Source organism: Takifugu rubripes, chromosome 20, assembly GCF_901000725.2.
Source record: "Takifugu rubripes chromosome 20, fTakRub1.2, whole genome shotgun sequence".
Lineage (NCBI taxonomy): Eukaryota > Metazoa > Chordata > Actinopteri > Tetraodontiformes > Tetraodontidae > Takifugu > Takifugu rubripes.
The window spans coordinates 12,975,724-12,995,437 of NC_042304.1; the positions used below are offsets into that span (position 1 = coordinate 12,975,724).

Here is a 19,714-nt window from a genome sequence, read left to right on the forward strand (position 1 = left end):
GAGACACAGCTAATCCTGTATTTAAATTATTCAAGACACCAGAAGCTTAATTACCAGACATGATACATGGGAGTGGGAAGCCCGGCTCAAAAGCATCACATTTTTCTCCGTATACATACATGATTGCATTTAGATGAGCTCATCCCTCTACACGCCTGAGCGGCAAAGTAACCCGTCAGCGCTGATGTTTCCTTAAAGAGCAGGAACCACCAGAGACCTCAGATCTTCTCTGCAGACTCTGTCAGCAACCACCCACACCATTCTTCACCTGAGCAGCTACAGATGCTGACGTACCACACAGCTGGCAAAACAAGCCCGTGAAGATGGCTCTTCCTGCATGCACCTTTCTCACACATTCCACATCCTAAACAGCCTCTCCTAATACACTCCGCGGATAATTCTCTCTGTGAGACAAATACAATAGCTGCTGCAGCTTCGGGCGCTGTGATTCAATCTGACAGGGGGGGCTGGTATCAACAGAGATCTTGACCTGCTCACTCTAGCCTCAAACACTCATTTACCCTCCACTGGCCTTGACTTCCAACGCTGTCCCTGTGCACTCTCCAAACTCTTCAACTCTCCTCCTCTCCCACATTCATCTTCATCCCAATTAATTCCTGATTCTGCTTTCCTCCCGCCGTCCGTCTGTCTGGCTCTCACCTGCTGGGCCGAACCTTCCTCTCTTACCTTTTGCGCAATCAATTACCTGCTCTCTTCCTCCTCCCTCTGTAGACAACTGCTGGTGTCAGGCCCGCCGTAACACAAACAAGTAGGTGGCGCCGGGATAGCAGCGCCGAGGACAGCGCCGCTATCAGCCAACACCGGGACCTCCCACATACGCGCGCTCACACACACTCGCGGTATAATTTGCAGAAAGACATAAGGTGGAAACACCTGTGAGCGCGGGAGACAAACAGATGCATGCGAAAGAGAAACATGCTCTAAGTCACACACGTGGCACAGGCTGAGATAAGTCTATTGCAGAGATCTTTTATGAGAGAGGAGGGAGGAGGACGACTCCATGTTCCGAAGGTGCCCAACAAGAGGAAGATGCATGGAGACAACCAGGAACGAGGAGGCAAAGTCAAAGGTAAAAAAAAAAAGAGGCGGGTGAGAGACAGATGGACGGAAAATAACACGTCAGTGACGAAGAATAGGCCAGATAAGGAGCAAAGCAGAGACAGACAGAAGTCAGGGAAAGGAAGAACAGAGGAAAAGGCAGGAAACAGAGAGACAGCTGGCACTCTAGGGCACGCTGGATGGATAGAGCCTTGTTAGCATAGGCCTGACAGGCTGATGAGAGGGCTGCTGTCAGCCGGTGCCGGGGCAGGGCTGTGTGTGAGTCTGGGCGATAGGCAGGGCAGAGGCTGGGCTCCGGAGCTGGGGGGCCTCGACAGATGAAAGACACAGAGGGCGGTGGGGCGATCAAGCTGCTTGGTGGTGGGGGTCCTCCCAGCTGACTAGTTAGAGGAAGGGCCGATGCTGCCCTATTATACGGCCCCATGACAAGGCTGCATGCTTGGCTGGCTCCCGCCCCTGCGCCACCGCCAAACGGCCTTTTAAAACAGTGGTACCATTCACCTCTGGTCACGGAACAGCTATAAGTCAACAGACGCATTGTTGTAAGATCATGATTTATTCCTTCGCTGTTGGCTGTTTTGTGAGAATTGCCGGGCACGTACCGGCAGACCGACACGGCGCGTTCACCGGGGGGGTTTAGCACGGGCAGCACCGAGACCGAGGAGGACAACGCTGCATATACGGTGTATATATGGTACATATATGCGCGTGCGCTTATTCCTCCCTCTCTCGGCTGCCTTTCTTTGCTCGGCTGAGAGGCTGGACAGGCGGAGGTGGTGAAAAGCAGCTGGATGGCACTAACGATGTTACTAACAATACCTTCTCTTGCACGCACTCTCGCTGTGGCAAGCAGACTATAGCAAACACTACCCATCCATGGAGCGACTGCTAAAACTTACTTAAGCAAACATGTCAAACATTGACATTAATAATATATTTCCCAGCCTTTAAGAGTCTTGATCACGAGACAGCGGCGGGGATAATAAGCGGGGCTGTGCAGTCAGATGGCTGGATTCCTGATTCATGGTAACCAGTCCCGCTTGAACCCAGAGGTCAACATACACAACAGCAAAAATAACACATCACACAGGCAGTAATAACATCAAGCCAGTGTGTAATCCCAGTGGAAATATGAAAAATACTTTTTATACCGCAGTGCCTGACATACATTGCTACCAAACGAAAACACCTCTCCCCGAGGGAGATGGATGGATAGACAGATGAGTGGATGAAGGATTGCAGAGGATGAAAGGCTTACAGAGGGAAAGGTCTGATGCAGGAGTGCACAAAAATTCCTGTCGGCATAAATTTATTAAAGAAAAACAATCTAAGATTAGTCTACCTGTGCAAACGTGTACATCTCAGAGAAATGCACCCTCATCCCCTCTACCTGCTCACTTCACTCTCGTGTCTGATAATTTACACGATATCGCTCTGGTGTCACAGCACCGTGCACAGCCGAGACTCCAGTTGTGCTCGTCTCCGGAGCTGAGGGGAGACAGGTGAAATTCTCCAAGGGACGGCTAATTTTTACAGCTTTTCCTGATTACGGCTCCGGTGGGAGAACCTGTATATCTTTCCCTCTGGCGCCCATCACCAGCACAGGCCCCTCTGGTCCTCCGCAGATACCGAGGCAGCAACACTCGCAGATCCAGACAGGACTTGGTATGACATCACTTCCCTTTTTCACATCTCATCTGTCATAAACATTTGGCTCTGCCTCATCAGCTGCTAAGATAACACAGGGGGGAGGATGGCATGAGGAATGCTGGGAGGAAAAGGGGGAGAAAAACAGAGAGACACTTCCTCCCTTCTGCAGACAGACGGACTGAAAGGACTCTCAATCACACCAGAGTTAAGACGCCTAATAACGGATAATTTAAGGCTTTGGGGCCATTAATGTGCTACAGTTCTAAGACAAACAGTCGAATATAATCCAGCTTCAGTGTGGATCTCACAGCTTGTCAGAGTTTGGCAACAGTGCTGCTGTCTGATTGCACGACGCCCAGGAAAGAGGAGTGGGAGGTGGGATTAGTGGGTGCACAGATCAGTCAGGGAAAAAAAAGAAAGAAAACTCCCTTTGTGCAGCAGTGTAGCCATGAGAGATAAATGTTCTCTCCTTTCGGTCCGATTTCCTGTTAGAAGTTTGATGTTTTCATCACGTGCAATCTCGAAAAGTTTACTGTATACTGCTGAAGATGCTAATATATATGTCAACCAAACAGATCATCGCCTAAATCCCAGTGAACTTTAAGAGCTTCATTCGCCAGGTACAACATCAGAGATGTTCTCTAACCTCCTGTACTCTGACAAGGTAGCACTGATAACTGACTGGGAGGGGGTGGGGGTTACTCACAGTGCTGAGCTTGGTTGAGGTAATGATGATGCGCCGTTCGTGCAGCATGCTGGCGTAGAGCTGGAGCATGTTGTTGACGTCCACAGCCACAAAGTACTCTGTCAGGTTCCTCTGGAGACAGACAGGAACAGAAGGAAATGCAGGTACAGCACATAACAAACCTGCCTAAAATGTCAATGCCACAGACTGTCGGAGTGTGCCACGAGGAGACAGAAAGTACTGAAGAAACAGAACCTGGACTTCCATCTCTGAACATTTCTGCCTTCAGCAAACAAAAAAAACTGCCTGGAAACTATGTGCTGTGTGGTGTTTGGGAAATAAAAGCTCGCTAAACGCTGCTTTATTTTGTCGGAGCGGCTGTTCAGATCGACTTGGACTGGAGGTAAAATCTGAACGCGCACGCAACACGTGTTCAGTTTGAATCTTCTAATACTCGTGGCAATTACTGAACTTCAACCACTGCAGGAGATAAAACTGAAACAAGAGGATGAGGCAATAATTTCAAAAGGTGACAAGTGTATCTGATTAAAAACGATTAGAGGCAGACATGGCTCCAGAAGAGACGGATCTCCCTTTATCTCCGTGGGTCTTTTTTCATCTCTTTCTCCGTGAATACTCACGCTCTCAGGGATGGTCGGGAGTCCATTGATATCTGGGGCGATGAAGTAGGAGTGCTGCACAAAACACAAACATGCGGGGAAAAGAAAAGAGAAGGTCACAAGTGAGACACACCGCTCAGGCGGGAGAGAATGAAGGGCGGCGGTAGGGGCGAGGCTCACGTTCACTTTGTTCTATGATTTATGGCTCATCTTCAGCTCTGTCTATATGAATTGCTGAGCTGGTGTCTGAACTATGGCAATGCTTTTATCAGGTCTACAGAACCGAAAAAGCTCAGTATCGGCTCAGCTCCCTGTAGACGCAGGCTGGGGTGATGTCTCCGGTGGAAAACCGAGTCTTTATTTAAGCATTAAATAGGCCTGCAAGAGCACTGACACACGGGCGTGAGTGTGTGAGCGCACGTGTGCGTGTGCGAGTGCACGTGTGCATCCTCACAGACACAGATTGTTTAAAGGATCACAAGGCTGCCTGTCTCACTTTGGGAGAGCAGGGCAGGTTCAGTGTTCAGATCAAAGGGGCCTGAGAGAGGTGCTGTTTGGAGGCAGGTAGACAAACCAAGTGAAACACACAGGGTGTGTGTGTGTGTGTGTGTGTGTGTGCGTGCGTGTGTCTCACACATGCCCTCCTGCAGCCTGAGCACGACTGTGTTTCTTTTGGCCTTCGCTCAACCATCTGTTGCAGGATTTTTTTTCTTACACCCAACACCTACTGGAGATTTTCCCACACACTTTAATGTGAAATATCTGCGGTTTAAAAAAAAAAATCCAATTTCTTGTGGGTCTTTGTGGTAATGAAGCTTGGGACTTATCTTTACATGCTGAGAAATGCACTAAAATAAGTGCTGATATGGTCTTTTACCATTAATATTTGAGAATTTATTTTATTTATCACCTCTGTGGGAGGAAGAACCTGAGCTATAAAATGCAGGGTGTTATCATATTCTAGATATGAGGCTGTAAATCTGCATTTTCAAAGAAATAAAGGCCTAACTAAAGGTCAGGAAAGACAACACCGCAGTAATCCACTGATACATGCACATTAAAAAAGAAAAAAGGAGCCATTTCACTTCAGTAATGCCAGAAAAGTCCCACCACCACAGAAGAAAAGGTGATTTCCATGTTAAAGTTTGATGTTTTAAGAATTAAAAATGAAAAGTTTGATAATGTTTCATTCCTGTTACACGCTGCTAACGGAACTTGAGTTTGCTGCTTTCGCTAAATCAACACTGTCCACGAACAAAAGCAAAATCTGCTGGAATATTATGATGGAACACTTTCACAGGCATTTTCCAACATTAACGACAACTTGTCCCCCCCCCCACCCCACCCCCCCACACACACACTAGGAAACTCTTGATGTGCTCCATTTTATGGATGTCACACCTTGGATCACTTTCCATTCTGTTCACTGAAAATGAAGATTATTTTTGAAACCTTTCATATTAAGCCTCAGTAATTTAATTGAATTTCTACTGATATTGGAAACACTTAACCTGCTCTTGACTCCAGCAGCTCTGCGAGAAGCTGATTTTAGCAGCATCTTCCTGTCGTGTTAAAAGTTTTACTCTCACTTCTAGCTCAAAAGAAGAACGTGTAAAACTAGTCGACAAACCCGAATAAAAGACGAATAATCAAACAAATAAGTTGTAATCAAAGATCAGGCGTTGGGGAGGCGGCCGGCTCCCACAGCCCTCCGTGCAACAGCTCCACTCTCGTGCTCCCTCGCCGAAATAAAAAACAAACGGTGGCAATTGTGATCATCACAAGCCCTCAACCCAACCCAACCCAGCCTTTCTGGATGTTTGCATGCTTATCTGCTCTCTTCTTGTTCTTTCGAAGACATGTTTGTATAAAAACACTGTAAGTGGGTTAACTGGAAAGGCATCAAGGAGATTTTCTGAGCACAAATGCCATTGCTTTAAACATAGAGGGGGGGGGGGGGGGGGGAACTTTTGATATTCAGAGAGAGAATATAGCAGCGTGGAATGGCATAAATCATTTATAAAGTTTGATTGTTTTCCAGAGAAGAAGAAACATACACCAAGGCCCAGGATAGTTTGTTTTTGTTATATTTAAAAAGATAGTGCGGCTTATTTGGCCAAATTGGAAAGCCACGGCTCCCATGTGGTTAGTGCAGCAGCGGTTTCAGCTTTTCCAGCAGCCTCCATCCCTCCTCCTGCTGCTCGCTCATTCCCCTCCACTCACCGGCTCCGTGCTTCGCCGATCTCTCAGTACTTGCCCGGTGGCAATATACAACTGCTCGTTCTTGCACGAGAGGAGAGGGAGAGAGAACAAAACAGGGTTCACACATGAAAGGGGACAATGAGCCTTCTTCTTGGCATCCATGATAAAACACAAACCCCTCTTTCAGGGAATAATTCTGCTTAATCAATTAAATATCAAAATATCGGCTTCTTCAGAAAAGAGATGAAGCCATCACCTCTGTTCTCCCTGGGCCTCCTCCTCGATGAGGCTCTGACTCAGATGAAAAGATTTTATTCACAGATTCAGCTGATGGAAAACTGACAGAGAAAAACTAAATCATAAGGAGCTGGAGATGACCTTGTTAACCTTCGTAGACGCGCGCTGATTATCACGTGTTGCTCTTGTTATGTCAGAAATTCATACGTGTGAGCAGAAGTACATCCTCCTGAGACTCCTGTAGCAGCTCGTTTTAATTGGAAGAGCTCTTCAAGGACAAGGTCTGAGATTATTTGATCCCATTTTGGCGTGGAGTCTAAGCAACTTAAAAACACAAAACAGGGCTTCAGCGGTCCCACTGTGGAAACCATTATTTTCTACTTATATAAAAGGGCTTAGCAGAGCCGAGAGCAGCTTAAGAGTGAGTGTTTTATGGAGGAAGGAGATGAGCTGAGATGGCGTCGGGGTCTCCTCAAACACGCCGTCCACTCAGCGACCTGCACTTATTAAGCCGTTCCGGGTTCTCGATAAGAAGGAGACGCGGCGAGTTGCGAGGGTTCAGACGCGGTGAGCCGGGTCTTATCGCACAAAACCCTGCTAGCGCCACGTCTCTCCAAACACGGCGTCAGTCCTGAACCCTCAGAATCTCTCTTTCAACCTAACGTATGTTTAACCTCCCCTCCCCTCCGCTCCTGCCTTCTGCCCACTCCCTCGTTTTCCTCCACTTCATCCTCCTTCTTCTGTCTGTCCTATTTTCCTCCTGCTTGTTTTTGAGCCATCTTCATCTCCTCCACATCCGAGTCTTTTGTATTTAAGTTCTCATTATTTCTCTGTTTTGTTCCATTTTTTTTCCCAGTTGATCGTTGGTGTGTCTTGCTCTACTTTTTGACTACTTTGGCTGAGTTTTCTGCTCCCCAACGCCACCGATTTGCCGCCCTACACTGGTCCACCTTCTCTGACAGAGGAGCGCGTGGTGTGTGTACCTACCACACTCAGGTTGACTGGCGTGAAGGGCTTTGGCACTGGCAGATCATAGAGCGAGTTCAGCATGTTGTTCAAGTCATTTTCCTGGGGGAGACAGACAAACAATGAAAGCAAAAGGCACGGAATGACACGAGGGTTTGATTTGTCAGCGTCGTTGACGCTGCACAGAGCATCAATCTTAACAACGGTGCTGGGACAGAAGCTGCTGCAGACCAGGGGGCAATCCTGCAGCAAGGCCCGGAGCCTTCCAAAACATCCCACTGACATATGTTTAACGAGCAGCGGCGAGGTTAAAAGACGGCTGGAGGAGGGGGGGGAGGGGTGCAGACACTTGATTTACAGCTCTGTGTTGGTAATTAAGCAGGGTCCCCACTCAAAGACACAGACTTTAATAAGTCACCAGAGGACAGGGCTGACCATAGCAGGAGGAGGAGGAGAACTCAAGGTAGCAAAGTTTGTAAGATGCACTTTAACGATCTTTCCTCAGCCGTTGCTCACCCAGCGTTCTTGGTTTTGTGAGGGGAATGTGCACAAGTACGTATGTGAATGTACAGAGAGGAATGTGCAGCGATATGCGGCGAGAGGAGGAGAGGGGTGGAAGGGAGCGGGGGGGGAGGGGGGGGGGGGGGGTGCTGGTGAGGATGTGTGCAATCGAACAGCCTCCTGTCATGAGAGGCTCAATGCTCACACGCATGGTCAGCAACACGGCCTGGGGAAACAGTTCATTTACCCCTCGCCCTAAACCCTCATCGCTCTTCTGTCTTCCCTCGTCTGTCAACATTCCCCTCTCGCCTGGAACGGACAGCGGGGTAAATAGAAACCAAATCATGCACACTAACACTTCAGTCACCCAGGATTTCCAAGTAATCTTTCTCACACACACACACACACACACAAACACAAATTGTCCTATTCTCCTCTCCCTCCGACTCGTCTTCCAAATTCAATTCAGCCCAACAAATGTGTGTGTTCCATTTGTGACTGCCTGCTTTGCTTTTCCACTGTCCTCATCATTGGTCTCTAAGGGTCTCAGAGAAGCAGTGACTATACATGACAATTGGAAGTGGTCCCAGAGCTCTCTGCATCCCTCCGCTGTGCTGCCTCCTTCCCTCCATCTTCAGTCAAAACACAGGAACATCACCTACACACTCTTCGCTGGAGGCTGCACATCTCCCCAGTTTGTTGCATATTTTACATTTCCCTCCCTTTGCTAGTGCAATGCAGCGAATAGTCAGGGGAAAAGACTTTTGTGAAGTGCGAGCAGTTGTGTGCATATTTGTGCGCGTGAGCCCGCGTGTGTTTGTGGTTTCCCCCCCTCTTTTTTTTTTTTTTTTATTCTTAACAATTTGTTTTTCAGCAAATCATCAGGAATAACTTCCAGTGTCAGATCAGCGTTTGGTCTGTGAAATGTCAACATTGTTGCCGCTAACAACAGAGCCAAGTCGAGCCCGAGACGGCAAACAAAACTTGCACACAAAAGGCAACAAGCAGCATGCGGGAGGAGAACAGAATGGAGGGAAAAAAATAAAAATCCAACCACGGTGCAGTTTCAAAACCACTAAACTGTGTGCCTGTTTCAGTCAAATCAAACCAACACGTCTTATTTTTCCCGGGCTTGCGTCGTTAATGCAGATCAGGAACCCAAAAAGCACCTTTACCTGTTGTTTCAGCAGGTAGTCTGCGAGTGTGTTCAGCAGCTTGTAGTAGATTTCAAACCAGGGAAGATAACTGCAAGAGAGAACATAGAAGGTGAGGGATTCTTTCATTAAAATGATTCATTGACACAGATGCTAATATTTAGGAACATAAAACAGTCTGTGAAGCCGTTTCAGGAGTCAGAAGTCCAGGTTTTAAATGCCGTTTTTTCCAGTCTGAAATACTGTTTGTAGATATTGATAATAGACTGCGCTCCCCATCGCTGCAAAGCGCCACAAAATAAATTCTATCTGGTCATTACGACATTCTTCACACGCGGAGCTTCCGCACATTCTCCACGTCTCGGCTTCTTAGCCATTGAGAAGAGAAGGTGCCAGAAGGAGGGGAAAAAAGAACAAAAGGCTTTAAATTCTTTAAAAATCACCCCGGCTCTAATGTAATTCAGAGGGATGCCATGTTGTACAATGGTGCTGCTCACAGATGCCCATGCAGGATTTAAAAAAAAAAAAGGTGCAAGATGTCTCCTGCAACCCTTTTATCCACCAAGGACTCCGTCTGCGTCCTGTCGGCGTTACTCTTTGTGCCCTTTGCATAAAAGAAAATGTTGCCTCACAAAAATGTGGTGAAAATTTAAAAAGAAGTCATTAAGAAGCTGGCTTTAATTTATACCACAGTGTTTGTGTTAAGGCTAATCAGTACGTACACCCACCATAAGCTAATAGCATCTGCGACATGGCTTTCTTTACAAAGTTGACATTTTCTTGGCCAAGGCGACTTGCTTTCATGGTGGAAGATGGCCAACACTTTCTTTTGGCATTAAAAGCTGGAAGCAAGGACTTGCTTAATTTAATATTATGCAATGCATAATAAAAACATAGCGTCCTAACAAGGTATTGATTTTTTTATTTCGTTTTACAAGCAGTTTTGACTTGTGCATGAATAATGATTCCAGATAAGCATTTCTTAGCATTTGTAATGAAATAAACAGAAAATCCCGCTAATGCCTCATTAAGTTGCAAAGATCCTCCGAGTTGAAAAATAAATTAGTAGCCGCACGGGCCAATCAATGGCTGGCAGATCCGTGTTTGCACACTGAAAATCAAAGTGGCGCACATTGTGAAATTAAAGTCAATAAGACAAGTTTTCTTCCTGATTAGAAATCAGGAGGGGGGGGGGGGGGGGGGATCTGCATTTCTTTCTGCATAAATAAAAGTGAATTTTTGATGGAGGAGGTGGGGGAGTCAGGTGATTGGCTGGAGCCCGAGTTTCCAGGCCATGGGTCACTGGCTGCTCTGCAGACTGGAATTAACAGACAACAAGAAAACAATAAAGGGAACCTAATGCAAATTTTCATATCGCTAAATCCGCAAGGGGCCAATGACAGGCCGGCCTCCCGGAGGAGTGCAGCCAAGCGCACCAATCAGGGAGGCTGAGTGACCATTAGTCTGAAACAATCAGCCTCTTAACGTGCCAGTATTTTGACGTATGCGCGAAGATTTTTACCGCAATCAGGTCAGACTCGCGGGAGAGAATCACTCAAACACGCGTGCGTTCATTTACATGCTGGCCAGATATCGACCTAAAGACCTATTTCTGCCACGTCAGACGGCAAATATCTGCATGCCGATTACACCAGGTTGTTAGCGTGATGAAAAGATGAAAGGAAAGAACAAAGCTGTTGTGTTCCCTCCTCCTTTACTCCCTCCTCCTTTATAGTTTTGGACTAGAATCTGACCGTTACACCTCAGCACGCAGGTCTTCTAAATCCTCTTGATCAATATTCTGACAGGGGCTCAAATGTAATAAAATGAACATAACTTACAGATATGTGGCTCTGCTCAACGAAGCCTTCCCCTGCAACCCCCATCGAAGCAAAGTTAAAGTTTGGAAGGCTCAGAGATACTCCTACTCATCACAGTTCATTGCTCAGATCTGTTTGTGCTTTGCAAATCCGCTGATAGAGAGAAAGGCATCCATCACCGGAGCGCTCGGTGTGTGGGGGCCTTGCAATCTCTCTTGCTGCTTCAAACACACGTCTGCTTAAAGTGCCACGCACTCGGGGGGTGAGCCGGTTAATCTGCGGCCCACTCGCAGCCCGTCCTGCACTCCTTCCCATAGTTGGACCACCTAACAGACTGGAAGGGCCCGACTGAGCAGAGGCTTGGAAAATGCCTCTGGAACTTCTAATTATGCCTTTCTGAAAAGAAAAATCCATGTACACTTCAATAAAATATACTTCTGAGTACTTTTAGGGGCTCTAAACAACTGCTGGGTGCATGTTTTGCACAGGCACCATTAACTGCAACTCTTCCTACACTTTGGCGCAAATACAGGGGGTAAAATATGCCGCCCAGTAAGCCACTAAATGACCAGTAACTGGAGCAACACACGGCCTAAAATGCTTAAATCCTGGAGCTACAGCCTGTTTTTGATCTGCTCACATGTTTAACCGAAACTCCAACAAAAACAGGCGTAATGAGAGCGTGAATCCAAGTTGTGCTCTCCCTTTTCTCTCTTTTTTTCCTTGAGGTTTCGCCTGAAGGAGCAGCTTTCAGCCGCGGCTTTAACTGCAGAAATGTCCGTCCACATAAAACTGTCCCGCTCATTAAAACACTTCCTCCCGTAAGAGGAGGTGACAATTTTACGACCCCAGTACTCTGACTATCGGGAGCGCAAATTTTAATGGCTATTAATTAAAAAGCAGAAATTAAGGTTGCACCTTGGGCCCTTTTGACCATTACCGTAAATATTTAAGGATAATATCCGTACGCCTAAATATTTTCAATAACTGAAAATAACTAGCAAAAAAATCCTTTAAAAATGATGAACAAAGGCAACATTTCACAGAGTGAATTAAGCAGGAAGTTTCATTTCATTTCCACATTTCTCAAGTTTCTTCTGTGAGATTATTTAAAATGTTTTCAGGCTTTAGAATGTTTTTATTTATCTTCTCCCACCACAGTGGGGCTGCTGGAGATAAGAGGAGGAGAAAGATCAGGACAAAAACAAAAAAAAATGTGGACCACACAAACAATTTCAAATTGACAGAAAAAAAAAACTTTCTATACATTATTTTATTATAAATGAAGCAAGCCATGCAAACTACTCAGAATGCATAATGAATTTTATACATCATATGTCAAATGAATTAGCATGTCTAACTCAGCAAGAGGGACAGGGGAACCTCTGCTAATTGGCAGTGAAGCTTCATGCATAATTATGGACCAAGCGTCTTTGCTGTCGCACAGTGGCAGTAGCTGAATAACGAGGAGAGAGAGGGAGAGAGAGAGAGGGAGGGATAGAGGGAGAGAGAGAGGGATGGAGAGAGAGAGAGAGAGAGAGAGAGAGGGAAAACAAAGGCCGCAGGAGCAGGCCGGGAAGGGTGGGTGGTATAGGGAGGAGGGACAGTGTTCCTCACAGTAGCTCATCAGGGCAGCGACAAACCCATGACTGTCCATCAACAGCCCAACACACACACACACACACACACACACACACAGACGTGTGTGTGCACACGCACACAAGTAGATGGAGAGAAGGCTTTGTGCTCCTTTTCCAGTCTCTTGTTGGCTAAACATGAATTAAAAATGGATTTATTTTGTACATTTCCCAGTTTATTCTTAAGTGTGTGAACGTGCCCGCTGAGATTAACGCGCAGCGCTGCTTCTATGTAATTGTAAGGTAATTACACCCTTAAAAACACGGCATCAACATGCAATTACACGGGAATTAAAATATAATAGCCTTTGTTGGGGAGTGATTATGTGAAGAAAACTCTAATTTACAGGGTTTGCTGTCTGTGATTATTTATGAAATATAGGACAAATATAGCCATGGAATATCAAAACCTGCTAAACTTTTGAGCAATTACAGACGCATCTCCAACCGCATTTGTGTGGGCAGATAAGAATATCAATGCGTTCTGCAGCTGAGTATAACCAAGAACAAGCAGAAACGACGCTACGGCTTCAAAACAGTGGATTCACTCTTAATAAAAAAAATTAAAATAATGCAGATACTAAAACAAAAAAGTTCTGGGGCGTATCAGTAGATAATTTCCCTTAAAGAGCATCACAGACCGAGTTCTCTTATTTGAACAGGGAAATAAAGACAGCGGTGTTTGAACCACTGACGATTTTCCTACGCAAAGAAAACATTTAAGGCTGAAGTTTATATATTTATATACGAGCTGTGCATAAATTCTAATTCTTTTTGGTACTGTTTTATCAGCTGCACAGCATCAGACATTACAAAATGCAGGAGAATGAAGGTGTCATTTTGAAAGCAGAACAAATGAGACAACAGATTTTCAATATTCGTTTATAAAATCGTGAGCAGATTTGGTGACCGGTGTGTTACCTCAGCAGACATATGCAGACCCGGCAGCCTTGCGTGAGTCGACAGAAACCAAACCTCTGTTTGCTGTCGATGTCCGTCAGCACAAAGGTGAAATTCTGCCCCACCTGATTGTGCGAAACCCTGGAAGCAAAAAAAAACAACAACACACAGGCTCAAAAAAGGCCAAAACCAAGAGAATCTATGGCTGCAGCGATTGTACAAACTATCATAAATTTAAGAAAAGTGTGCCTGCTGTGTCAGAAATAAACCCTTTTTTTTTTTTAGAAAAAGTTCCCAGGAGTTAACATTCCGGTCAACGTCCGAATCTAAGGTCACATTTTTGTTCCTCCTGCTGCAGGAAAGACTGCAAAAAGCTCTTTAACCAGGAGATAACCTCCAGAGCAGAGCTGTGCGCCCCTGCGCCACTAGATGGCAGCAGCTTAACTTCAGTGAAAGCTCGTCCCCCTTCTCACCGTTTCCACCTTTGACAGAGTAACTTTACTGACATGTGAAGTATTTTAAGTAGTATTCCTCTATAATTCAGCGCTGTGGGATTAATCAGAACCAACTGCAATTACCTGCTTAAAGGGAGGCGGTAACGCGACGGCCCTTGTTTGTTTGTGAGCAAAGTAACTCAAAAGTGATGAAGGTATTTTAATGACATTTTCAGGATCATGGACCAGGGAAGAGATGATTAAATTGTGGTGATGTTCTGGGCTCCGAAGGGCCTTTGACTGTTAAGCATCAAATGATCAAAGCCAAGGGGCAACTGAAAGCAACCTACCCTGTTATGTAACCTTGTCTATTTTTTTAAATAGAAATATAAATATATATATACATACACACGCACACACACACACACACACACACACACACACACACACACACACACACACACACACACACACACACACACACACACACACACACACACACACACACAGTATGTGTAGGGAAATGGCTTGCTTGGTAGAGGTCTGTGCCCTCCAAGTGCTTTGTTTTTAGTTAAGGGCTGGAACACAAATCAAGGTCCATATGTGCATCTTCATCATGCAACTGCATGCTGCAGGCACATCAGTGATGACATCATCACTGAAAGAATTAAGGTGACTGTATTCATTTCAATAATTTGGGATATTCTTTCAATAGTAGTACCATAGGATAATATTCACATTATGCTGGATTAAATCAAAGGGCTATGAGTGATTACACCCGACAATTAAGTGAAATTGTCATTACACTCTGGCAGGTACTAGTAGACTGTGTCTAATTTTACCAGAACAATGCACAAAAATGTGCATGATTTCATTTCCTTTTTTCCAAATGCTTATGTAGGTGGAAGAGAAGCCAAGTGGGTGCATGTGAAGAAGGTGAAAGTGAGGTGCAAGTAGAAAAAAAACACACAGGCGAGCGGAGAGGAATTGTACCTTTCCACGTCAAAGGGAAAGCAGAACTTTGGTATCATCTGAAGGACCTCCTGAGAAACCAGAACAGAGAGAGACACATGCATCATTTTTGAGAACGCACATCACAGAGAAAACAAACAAGTGCTTTGTATTTCAATATGAAAAATACATCTCCTGGGCCTACCCTGAGTGGGTGATATCAGGCTGAACAAAATGAGGATTAATGTAATGAGGATAAAAGCTACTGATAGCAATCTGACACCATCTTCACATCCTAAACAGAGCAGCCTAAATGCACTTAATCCAAATGAATGGGCAATGCAAAGCACTTCATTTGGCAGAGCAGAGTGAAAAGGTTCCCTCTTCTTGAGAATGGGGACAGATCCTCGATCCCCAGCTTGAATAATTAGCAGTTAATAAGTTCATCGATTATTGGGTGCCAAAGGGAGATGAAAAGATTGGGGGGTGGGGGGGGGGAGCTGGGACACAGCACCAAGGCTGTGGTGGCAGATTGTAGTGACAATGGGCTAAGCAGCTCTGAGGGGTTAAGAGGTAGGAGGGAGGTACAAGCCTTCGGGGCTTTACCTCCCAACACCTCCCCTGTGAGTTGGGCGAGTGTGGGGAGGGTGCGTGCGCTTGAAGCAAGGTGGGAATAGGAGGGGGGAGAGGGGCACCTTTCCACCAGCAGCATATGGATTTAGACAGAGAGCAGGAACAGAGCAGAGCACCATATGGGTGAGCCGCTCCAGACCAGCCACAAAAACACAAAACACCAGGTCCGCCGTGTCTCCACGCTAACCTGGCCCAGTCTGCAGCAGGCTCCACGGCGCTTCTGCCGACTACCTTTCAGCCCGCTCCCTCTCAGCTGTAGCCAGGTTCTGCCAACCTCACAGACTAATCCTGGGTGTCTGTCTGTTCTGCTCCCTTTCTTCCCCTTGGTCGGCATGCCAAGCTCAGCCACTGAGCCCAAGGTCTGTCTCCTCTTCCTGATTGGAGCTGTCCAAACTGGGGTTGGACTCTTTCTCCCTCTTCCCCTCATTCTCTCTGTGCCCCCCCTCCCCGGAGAGACTGATCCAGACGACAGGTTGGGTGTTGATACCGCCTACTGCTGGTGAGACCCCGCTGCGGGGAGCAGACAGTGACGCCCCCCCCCTCCCCTGCTCCAATATCAAAACTTAAAGCTGCCACCCTGCACGGCACATTCATCCTACAGACAAGCAAGCAACAGCAACAATGAGCTATGACAGAGGGAGGGGGATGTGTGTGTGTCTATGTGTGTGTCTATGTGTGTGTTTATGCATTTGAGTGCATGATGTGTGTGCGTGCCTGAATGCTTCAAGGACTTTGTGCATTCAATGTGAGAGGGTGGTTAAGCATGTACATTTGTATTTGTTTGTGTGTCTGTGGGTGGGTGACTGAGTTTGACTCTTCTATATGATTGTGTGTATACACGCTCACACATACAGAGCGCATGAGATGGCAGAGGGGCAGGGGGGTGCGGGGGCGGGCGGGAAGGGGTTGTTTTTAACGTATGAGGGTCTGTGATAAAATTGAGAACTCAACAAAGATGGAGGGCTCAGTGACAGAGCAGGTCTCAGTCTGTCTGTGTGTGACTGTGTGTGTGTGTGTGTGTGTGTGTGTGTGTGTGTGTGTGTGTGTGTGTGTGTGTGTGTGTGTGCGTGCATGAACGCATCTTGGTGTGTGGCTTTAAAACTGTCACGCACATCAGAGCTGCCATCTCTGTATGCGTTTGCTACTATTATTAACCACCATGTACGCACACCAATATGTTCCAGAGAGCCCTCCCCTGCACACTGCATATGGCACACAAACCCAAACACACACACACTCACAGATCCTCGCATTTCCTACAAATAAAAACATTTGACTTGCCAGATTCGAGTGTTGTCACAGCCCCGCCCACATCAGTTGTCTCGCGTTTGAGTGACAGTTTGGGGGGGCTGTGGAGACTCTAATCTGATGCAGGACCTGTGGGAAGTGATGTGTCTGTATGTGTATATAATGTGTCACAAACACGTCAGATATGATTTATATATGTGCATCCACTCACGGTCCATACCTCAGGTATCGTGACCTCACAGGCAACATAACCACAACGTAAATATGTCTGCACATGTATTCCTATTTTAGCCCAAATCTCCATTGTCAAAGAACAGACCATTCAGTAAAGTGGTAATTAAGGAGCCAGGAATCCACAATGTGCCATATATTTAATTGAAAACGCCTGTTAATGGTAAACGACCAACTAATTCATAGACACTGCGATTTAAGAGTGGGGCGGGTGGGTGGGATAACACACGACCATGTGGTTAATGCATATAAGCCTAGACGTATTTAAAGTGTCTACAAACACTGATAATATAAACCTGAGGGTGGGAGAGGGCTTCATGCTGTATGACATAAATACTGTACCTAAAGTATCTATGTGGACAGGCAATTTGGATGAATCTACACAAGTGAGCTCCAGAGACTTCTCATTTCTTGAATTTTCTAATAATACTGAGACTCAGTCTTTCGTTTCCTCATACATCAGGCTGGTTTCCTTTTTTTTTTTAACATATTAACTGATAAGAAATCATCTTAGCATTGCCAGCTCTCTCTCTTCCACCTCTCTCCCACCATGAGGGGGCCTTACACTATAGCAAGGTATAAAGAGAAAATGGTGCATGTATGTGGGGGGGGGGGGGTCTATCACAGTATTAGTACAGTGAGCCCCCATCACCACACACCCACACACTCACAGCTCACCATATTTCCCAAGACAAAAGACGCAGTAGCTAATATATTTGCAGCTTTGTGAAGGTATCGGGGGGCTGGGCCTGGCAGAGAGTGGTACGTGTGTGTGTGTGTGTGTGTGTGTGTGTGTGTGTGTGTGTGTGTGTGTGTGTGCGCGCTTTCTGTTTATCATGAGTGGAGACAGGAGTATCAGTCAGCGAGACAGAATGCTCTGGGTTTCCCCAGCGGCCGATCCTGCTACCAGTGTCCCGCAGCAGCGCAGCAGCGGCGTGCAGCTCTGCACCTTCCCCAGCAGAGCAGCACGGTGCAGCTGGGAAGAGCAACACACGCGGCTGCACAGGGCCACTATTTTGTTTTTCTTCTATTAAAAATAGTCCTGAGCTTCACTTTTATGTCTGCTCTAACCCAAGCGTCTTTAAAGCACTTATGGTGGGTTAATTTTCCCGTACTGGGAGAAGCGTTTCTATAAGCACGCCCCCCCCCCCTCATGGCTACAGCCATCATATAAAAAAGGAAACACCCAGGAGATCAAACTAATATGGCACAATGTTATTAACAAGTTTAAAAAGTTTTCTGAAGAGATTAAATTCTAAACTCGGCGAGAGCCCCAGCATTTCTCCGGGTGCGAATATCAGGAGCGATCTTCACGTTCCCATATGCTTGCAGACGGATGCGAGGACAGCACAGAGATGGAAGCAGAAGGGAACGCTGGAAACCATGTGGAGAAAAATACTGGAAAAGAGAAATAATGACGTGCACGCAGACTGACAAGAGGAAAAGTCATAGGATAGGGAGATGGAAACGGTGTTGGATGGATGGGCGAAAGAAAAAAATGGAAGAAGGCGAGCGAGCGGGCGAGAGAGAGAGAGAGAGAGAAGCAGCTCAGTTCATGCCCCTCTCCCCACGCAGCGAGGACTCCTCCCTGGGGGGGGGGACTCAGACTTTAAGCCCCTGCCCTGCTTTATATTCCCCTGGCAACTGCAGCCAGATCAATCTAGCCGGCTACCCAGTGGAACTCAGCCCAGTTCAGTGCAGTGTGGCCCCCAGAGCCCTCCATACAGGCTGTAGTTTTAGAAGGAACGGAGGCTGGTGGCGGACAGATTTGTAAATGCACCACCGGTGGCATAAGAACCAGGCTTAGGAAAAGGCCGATAGAGTTGTGTTGCATGTCTATTAAGTTTTTGTTTTGTTTTTTAATGAGTTATTGCTTGTTGAGGTCATTTTTTCTGCGGCTGGTGTTGCGTGCGTAGAACATAAATATGACATAATTCAACACAGTGCAGATGTTTTACCTGATATAAGATGTTTCAACATGGAGGGCAAATAAATGAAGCCTGTTTTTTTTTCTAGAAGCCTATAAAACAATTCAACATTGATTCAAAATGGAAATCAAGTCTAGACGGAAGAGGAGGCTACAATGGGATCATTAAATAAAGTTCTAACTGCTGGTGATAAATAAACCAAGGATAAATCTCCAGAGGCCTGAACTCGGAAGCAGGCGGAACTCCGCTATGTTTCCACAATCTGTCTCGTCCATCACTTCCAATCGGCGCGCTCTCCGGGGGGGTCATACATTGATAAACGATGCAGAGCGTGATTAATGGTAGCGTGAGGGAGTGCATTCGCATCAAAGCAAAGTTTTGGTGCATCATATGAACGTTCCCAACTGTGACACGTCATCTGAGTAAACTACAGTCTAATGTCAGACAACTACAAAGATTCATGGCTAAACACCTGAAACTGGCATCCAAAGACAAAGCGGCTGTCCATTTAATAATATCAATGCCGGATCGTGTGTGTGTGTGTGTGTGTGTGTGTGTGTGTGTGTGTGTGTGTGTGTGTGTGTGTGTGTGTGTGTGCGTGCGTGCGTGCATCTAAAAATACATTGGATCCCTTGTGTTTGGAGCTAACAAAAGCGGGGTTCCTTCCACCAGAGAACATCTGTGATCTGCACAGCAGGGTTCCAGGATCACGGAGCATTTTCCACTGCACTGATTGGGCAGCAGCTCTGTTCCGAGGCGTTATCGACTTGCAGAAATCCTAAATGGGCACTGAAAAAAGTAGCGAGTCAACTTCATATCGCCGAGTTAACCCTGACG

General features: G+C 46.3%; 1 protein-coding gene across 4 annotated transcripts in view; it reads right to left on the reverse strand.

The window, feature by feature from the left end:
- Positions 1-19,714, reverse strand: part of dennd1b (DENN/MADD domain containing 1B) — an 81,115-nt gene that overhangs the window by 35,442 nt on the left and 25,959 nt on the right. The window contains exons 4-10 of one of the 4 annotated variants that reach the window (XM_011615034.2): positions 14,880-14,929; positions 13,474-13,593; positions 9,117-9,186; positions 7,462-7,542; positions 6,259-6,318; positions 4,057-4,110; positions 3,437-3,547 (exon numbers count right to left, since the gene is read on the reverse strand). In XM_011615034.2, the coding sequence (XP_011613336.2) occupies positions 3,437-3,547; positions 4,057-4,110; positions 6,259-6,318; positions 7,462-7,542; positions 9,117-9,186; positions 13,474-13,593; positions 14,880-14,929 (546 nt within the window). Of the gene's footprint in view, positions 1-3,436; positions 3,548-4,056; positions 4,111-6,258; positions 6,319-7,461; positions 7,543-9,116; positions 9,187-10,936; positions 12,176-13,473; positions 13,594-14,879; positions 14,939-19,714 lie in introns of those variants that run through there. The other 3 variants (XM_011615033.2, XM_011615035.2, XM_029828773.1) reach the window with 3 other exon arrangements.